The sequence below is a fragment of the Chenopodium quinoa genome, unplaced genomic scaffold (assembly GCF_001683475.1).
Source record: "Chenopodium quinoa cultivar QQ74 unplaced genomic scaffold, ASM168347v1, whole genome shotgun sequence".
Taxonomy (NCBI): domain Eukaryota; kingdom Viridiplantae; phylum Streptophyta; class Magnoliopsida; order Caryophyllales; family Amaranthaceae; genus Chenopodium; species Chenopodium quinoa.
This window is the reverse complement of record NW_018744041.1, coordinates 1802835-1810639: the sequence shown is the minus strand read 5'-3', so window position 1 is coordinate 1810639 and position 7805 is coordinate 1802835. Positions and strand designations below refer to the sequence as shown.

At 35.2% G+C, this 7805-nt stretch overlaps 1 protein-coding gene across 1 annotated transcript; it reads right to left on the bottom strand.

The window, feature by feature from the left end:
* Positions 1-4472: 4472 nt before the first annotated feature.
* LOC110690505 (pentatricopeptide repeat-containing protein At4g18520, chloroplastic-like) lies at positions 4473-7548 on the bottom strand. Its single transcript, XM_021867354.1, has one exon. The coding sequence runs from the start codon at positions 7340-7342 to the stop codon at positions 5462-5464; it is 1881 nt and encodes a 626-aa protein (XP_021723046.1). The 5' UTR covers positions 7343-7548; the 3' UTR covers positions 4473-5461.
* Positions 7549-7805: the final 257 nt, after the last annotated feature.

Genomic DNA, 7805 nt, shown 5'->3' with positions numbered 1-7805 from the left:
TGCTGAATGATAAAACTGAAGTTTATTCTTCTTTCTGTTCTTTCTTTGCTATGGTTAAAAATCAATTTGATGTTACTGTTAAGTGTGTACGGAGTGATAATGGTACTGAATTTAAACACATGCTTCCCTATTTTGATGAACATGGCATTCTCTTTCAAACCTCTTGTGTCGGTACCCCTCAACAAAATAATTGAGTAGAACGTAAACACCAACATATATTGAATGTTGGTAGAGCATTGATGTTTCAAGGAAATTTGCCAATTGATTTGTGGGGTGAGTGTATTCTTGAGGCGGTTTATGTTATTAATCGCACTCCTTCTCTTTTACTTGATAAGAAAACTCCATATGAAATGCTTTTTGGCAAAGAACCTGATTTTGATGCACTGCGTGTTTTTGGGTGTCTTTGCTTCGCCATAATCAAAAAATAATTTGATTTATTTTCATGTTTTACTATTAAGTTATTATTGTTTACTTTCGATTTTTTTTTATAGAGATAACCTATGTAGGAATCGAACCTACATCCTCTATGCATTTGCATAGTGCTCTACCAATTGAGCTAATAGGTTTTAGGCCTTTTAGCATATGTTCTTCTTTTTTTCATTTACCGTAAATGTTCTTAAGTTTTTTGCTAATACTTTAGTTTTTCAAAAGTTTTTTTTGCTAATACTTTAATTTTTTTTTCTGCCAATGCCTTTTTATATGTTCTAAATTATTTTCCTATCATCTAAACTTTTTTTTATCCATTACTTAAAATTTTTCTGTCTATGCTTTGAATTTTCCATATATTTCTGAAAATTTTCACCATATGTTCTAAACTTTTTCTATCTATAATCTTAGAACTTCTCACCCTATTTTCTAAACTTTTATCCTATATACTAAATTTTTTCACCCTATGTTCAAAACTTTTTCCTATTCTAAACTTTTTTTGATGTACTAAATTTTTTCGCCCTATGCTCTAAACTACCTACATTACCACCCAAAAAACCACTTATTGGCTTTTACTACCTACATGTATTCCAACTCGTTAGTATTTTACCAATGTTATCGACGATGAACTGAAAGGAGGCAGATTTGCGGCACAACAAGTCAATAGGGACTCCAAGGTGAGACGCAAACCGGTCAACATTAGCCATGCCTAGAATTTCCTTGAACGAAGTTTGCAATTAAGGAAAGCGGGGTATTAGGGATGAGTTTAAAGTGAGACTTGGCAAGATTAATTTGTTGGCCCGAAATGTTACAGGTGCTGTGAATAGGGATGGAAATGGATCGGGTTCGATCGGGTTGAGCTCCACCCGCATCCATCCATTTCACCCGGTCCATCCGTCACCCGCATAATACATCACCCGAAATCCATCCATTTCACCCCGTCCATCCGTCACCCGCATAATACATCACCCGAAATCCATCCATCCACCATCCGCGGGTGAAACGGATGTGCTGGGTGGTAAACGGGTGGGTGAATAAAAATTAATTTTATATAAAAAAAACTTTAGAAAATTATTTTGACCCTTTAATATTAAAATAATTATTGTAAAATAATTGTGATATGTCAAATATTAACATAAAAAATAAAATATAATTGTACCATACAACTTCTAATATTCAAATATTATATATGTATAAGATATTTATATTATTTATTTTTAAAAATTAAAAATATTTATAATACTAAACGGATGGATGGATGGGTGACGGATGGGATTAACCACCACCCCGAATCCGACCCGATCCATCACTCGATTCACCCGTCACCCGCCTCTCATCCATATAAACCGAGTTTTTCACCTGTTTAACAAAGCGGATGGACCGGATGGTCGGATCATCCGCTGAATATTTCCATCCTTACATGTGAATAACGGCTGCAATGGCATGGGTACTGTGAACATTGGCCTTGTAGAACAACAAGGCGTCGTTTGCAAAGAAAGGATGAGAAAGAGAAGGGCCTCTAAGCCCTAGATTTATACCATCAAAGTGCCTCATGAGTTTAGTTTGTGTTTTAGATTTTATTTGATTTTTGTATGAGAGTTGATTTTGTGGATCACTGCTGGTTAACTAAAGCCATTCTGTTGGGTTTTAACTACCACTGCATATGCTTAGCATTCAAGATCATATGAGTTATGTTTTTGAATTGGTCTTAAGAGATAATTAACCTCCTTTTAGTGTCCAAATCTTATGAATTTATAGAGTAATTGATATTAAAGAGAGGATATGAATCTTAGGAAATTTTGACATTACCACCCAAAAAACCACTTATTGGCTTTTACTACCTACATGTAAAATAATTGTATTTTACCACCAAAAAAATTTCCAAAAATTGGATTTCACCACCAACTAACGGATTTCGTCCATAAAATAATGAGGTTGATGAATTTGTTTTAATGTGTATTTTTGAATGAATTCTCCCTTCATTTTTAGTGCCCCACAGTAACATGACACACATGCTTGCCAATGCAAAATTTGACTAATAAAATATCTTTAATTATCATTAACTATAAATTATAACTATCATACAATTTTAATAATTTACTCATTGAGACGATTTCATCAAATACCCACAAGAATACATATTAGTTTTTGTTATGTACGGAGTATAACTCACAAACATTGGTCAAAATATGTTTAATGAATAGTGTCAAATTCTCCAAGGGGCACTTAAAAAAAAACGAAGGGAGTACATGTCATAAAACAACCCCAAAAACTTTTAATTTGAGTTCGTAACTCCACTCTTTGAGGCAAATTATACGAAGTACCAGTTGTATATACAATCACTTTTATAATATAAATTGTCATTAAATTAACATCACAAAGGGCATGTTCCGATTTATTGCAATTAGAACAACTAAACAGATGAATTGATTGGGGTTGAATTGAACCGAGTTGAATAGAGTTGAAATAAATTATTTATTTGAGAAAGAAATTAGGAACTAAATTGAATTGAAAAATGAAATTAAGATAAACAGAACATGCCCTAAGTAACATTAATTATTTAACTATTTAGATAATTATATACTCCCTTTGTTTTTTAAATAAGTGTTTTACCAACGCTATTCAATTCACTCGACCTAGATAGTTTGACTATCGTTTGTGGTTTATACACAACATATATGCCCAAGAGAGATAGAACCCTCATTATAAATTGGAGGGAGTACAAAGTATACACAATGCAATACCTACGGATATGGAGTGATTTTCTGTATATTTTAGATCGATTTTGAGAAAAATAAAAATAAAAACAATAAGTTGATAGAGCTTGGCAACCAAGGAATTAAAGAACGGTTAGTTATTGATCGATGGGAATTTTTTTAAAAAAAAAAAAAAAAAGGTTAGTTATTGATCGATGGGAATATCATCAAGCAAGACAGAGAAAGAGGGGACGTGGTGGTCGTTTGAGTCGTACATAGATCCGCCGGAGAGGGAGCTGAGATATGGGAACCTGCCATTATTGGTTGGTGGTTGGATTGAGCGGAGCTGGACTTGGAAGTGCTTTTCAATTCTCGAAAACGATGGAGTTCGGAACAAGAAGTTCATCTTCTTTATTCCCAACAACAAGCTATCCCAACCTGACTTTAAATTCAATGTATCAATCTTTTCTGGGTTCCCGATTTTCAACATAGTCACCTTAGGAACTGTCGTCTTTCAACTTAACAAGGACATCCCACTCAATGCTATCTTCTGCCAAGAAATAGACTGTCCGACACTGCGACTTCAAGGGCGGATCAAGGATTCCGGGAAAGGCACAGCACACATTGTACGAAAGATTAAATAGTATAGTCAAATTCATTACTAGCTTGTAATTTTGTTCTTAGTTTAGTACTACATTTGTTTTACTGTTTTGGGTTAAATCATTATCCAAGAATTCATCATAATTTAATTAATTCATAATTAGGGTTCAATTCAATTCTTGACTTCTAAATCCTTGAAATTGGTTTGTACTGTACGTGTTTTTATAAGATTTTCTTTGATTTTTGTATGAGGGTTGACTTTGTGGATCACTGCTGGTTAATTCGATGTTATGACAATTCAGCGTGGATGGCATTGGGGGGCCAAGGATCGGGTAGCCCCCCTTGGATCCGCCTATGTCCACAATAATAGTTAGTTGCAATTATTTAACTATTTTGATAATCATATAAAAAGTACTGCGTATATGTAATGCGATGTATTTATGAAATTTGCAAAAAATAAAACAAAACTATCAAAAGTTACTCATAATGTCACAAAAGTAAAACAAAACTATCAAAAGTTACTCATAGCGTCACAAAAGTTTCGTGCCGCACAATAAATATCCCAATGTCAATAGGTTTCCTAATATAGGAGGGTTACTACGGAGTCAAAGATTTTACACATCAAAAACTGTTATATAAGGCGGCTAGGCCTACAGCTATAAATAAACAAACATAACAAAAGAGAAGAGTTCGTTATTGTAACACAGCAAACAAAGAAAGCTTATTGATGGGATCATCAAGCAGCAAGAGTGAGAGAGAAGGGACGTGGTGGATGTTAGAGTTGAGCGCAGAACCCCGGGCCGGGAAGCTGAGCCATGGGAAAGCAACCTTGATAGCAGGCTGGATTGAACGGGGTTGGATTTGGAGTTGCATTGAACGTCTTGACAAGAATGCAAATGGGAACTACGTATTAATCTTTTTTATCGGCAACGACGAACTATCTGACCCAGAGTGTAGTAAGTTCACCGTAGAAATCTATTCTATGTCGTGGTTTATACTTAAAGAGCCCATTGGAACCGCTGTCTTTCAACTTAATAAGGACATCCCAATCAACGCTACCTTCTACCAAGAACTACACTATCCAGCGGCCTTGGGGCTGTGCCAACCTCAAGTGCGGATCAAACTCAGGCGGATCAAGGATTCACACAGTATATACAAGGACAAAATTAACTAATATAGATTATTCAAAGTGTATAAGCCGGATTTAAGAAGGTTTAAGGTTTTTGAACCAAATATTGTACAAAACTAGTTAGGAATTTTGCAAGTTTAATAATTAAAATAAAATAAAATAAAATAAAAAACGGAAATTTGTTCTTGGTTTTTAATTCTAATTTAATAACAATTCTTTGTCAAGTGCTTAAATTTAAATCCCAAAAGAACAGTTCAAGTAAAACTCAGGCACTGGTGGTGAATGCCAGGAATCCAAGATTGTGAGTCCCTTGTTTTCCATGCTTCAAATTTTCCTGGTTTTTCTGTTTTGTTTCTCCAATTTTACTACAAAACTAAAACCTTATCTCCTCATGTAGTAATTAATAGCATCTAGTAATCATGTATGATCAAGAAGGAACAAGAACTTTTTCGTTTTTTAAGACGTATATAGTTAATTGAGACTAGTTTAGATATAATTAAAGTTACACATACCTTTGGATTCAACTTTTTGTAATTGCTTTGTTTATGGATTTACATGATACAACTAATTCATCCACAAACATATGTACAGTTAGTCAATAGAATCAGGATCAACTCAGTTGCAGTTCATCAGTAAGAGATTCTGTATTCCATTCCACACCTCCACACGCACTAAGAACAGTTGTGACAGTGTAATCATCCACTTGAAGACCTTCCTCTTGCATCTGGTACATGAGCTGCAGAGCTTCGCGGCAGTACCCATTCATTGCATATCCCACTATCATAGATCTCCAAGAAACCAAGTTTTTTTCTTTCATACTGTTGAAGACTTGTAATGCATCTGAAATACATCCACATTTAGCATACATATTAATCAGGGAGCTCCCCACGAATATATTGTCTGAGATCGTAGGGGATTTATTCAAAGACGAGTGTATTAGTTTTCCATGCTTAACTGCTTCTAGGCTTGCGCAAGCCTTCAGAACAGAGGAGTATGTAAACGGGTTTGGTTTCACTCCTTCACTGAGCATTTCTTTCAAAAATTCGAAAGCCTCAAACTCATATCCTAGTTGAGTACAACCAGAGATCATGGCGGTCCATGAGACAACATCTCGAAGGGGCATATGTTGGAGAACCTGTGAAGCAAGACCATATTCACCACATTTGCAATAAAGCCACACAAGAGTGCTCCCTATGTAAATGTTGTTCTGTGATGAATTCTTCAGTAATTGTGCATGAATTTCCTTCCCAGTTACCAGAGCACCAATAGAACCACAGGCTCGGAGTATACTTACAAATGTCAAATTATTTGCTGCTACTTTTCTTCGTTTCATCACATGGAAAAGTTTCAACGCCTCATACCCAAGCCCATTCCTAGCATACCCAGCAATGATAGAAGTCCATGTAACCATATTTCGCCTTTTCATCCCATCAAACACTTTTCTAGAATCCTCAATTTCTCCACATCTTGCATACATATCCAGGAGTGAAGTGCCAATATAAACATCATTGTTTATAAGTTTCTTAACTGCTATGCCATGCAACTGTCTCCCGAATTTCAGTGCCTTCTCTTCTCCACACGCCTTCAAAACGCTACATATAGTGTGTTCATTGGGTATATATTCGTGCATAAGCATTTCTGAGAAAAGTGAGAAGGCCTTCTCACCATAGCCTTGTTGAGAACAAGACGTGATCATAGTGGTCCAAGTAACCACATCCCGCTCTTTCATCCCTTCAAAGACACGAAAAGCACTCGAAAAGTCACCACATTGTGCATAGAAGTACATAACAGCACTATCTACTATTAAATTGCTCCATCTACCTTTTATAATACAAGCATGAACCTGTTTCCCTAACTTATAATTCAACCTCTTTCCACACAAAATCAACACACACACAAAAGTTGTCCCATTCGCTTGAATCCCCGACTTCACAAATTCACCAAAAAGACTAAGACCCTCATCCTCTAAACCAAAATTCAAATACCCATTAAGAATTGTGGTCCAAGAAATAACATTTCTTCTCTCAGGCATTTCATCGAACACCTTGCGAGCCTCTTCTAACTTTCCAAAACTCAAGTATACACTAATCAAATTGTTATTAACAAACACAACAGAATCATTCAAACACTTCAAAATCAAAGCATGTATCAATTTTACATCTTTTAATCTAGAGCATGATTGAAGCAAAGAAGCTACCCAGAATGGATCAAGTCTAACCCCTTGACCCCGCGATACCGAAATTCCAACAATTGGGTTCTCTTGTGAGATTTGGGCATCGCTAACTTCTAATAAATCAGCTGAATTTTGCGATGATTTGTAATTTAAACGAAAATTTGGGTGATTTCTTTGAAGAATCAAGTTATGCGTTTTGCAGAAGTTGGCATGTTTTGAAGATTTTGATTGCAGAGAGAAACCAATAGATGAAAGGAGAAGATTTTGGGGAAGAGAATTATGGAATGGTAGAATGAATGTTGAAGAAAGAGAAAGCATTGAACTGAATTTGCAGGACGTTGGTGTTCCCGCTAATATTAGTTTGTTTTCTGTTGGTCTGAGTGTAGAGTGTAGTAGTTATTCTGTTATCCTTCGTGAGTACTGACTACTATGAGTAGTATAATTGGAAATTTGCATATATGAGTTGTGAAACGATGAGTTCAGTTTATGGTTAATGAAGTAGCATGGTTGGTTGGGTTGGTAAATGCAACCCCTTATGAGTGCTAAAATGCAGAGTATTAGTGTTCATTAAAGGTCACGTGTCATGGTCAACGTTGGAGCAAAAAATAAACGGTGACATTCTGGCTTATAGTAGCCTCTTACAACATTTTGCATATTAAGAGGTAATTTCTTGCAATATTCAATAATACGTAGTTTATCATAAAAATCGGTTTTAATACTTGATAGTTTTTTATAAAAAAAATCCTTGACTTTATAATGATATTTTTTTGCTAATATTAGT

Excerpts from the sequence above, each read along its gene's own strand:
- LOC110690505 (XM_021867354.1), bottom strand. The coding sequence starts at position 7,342 with ATGCTTTCTCTTTCTTCAACATTCATTCTACCATTCCATAATTCTCTT.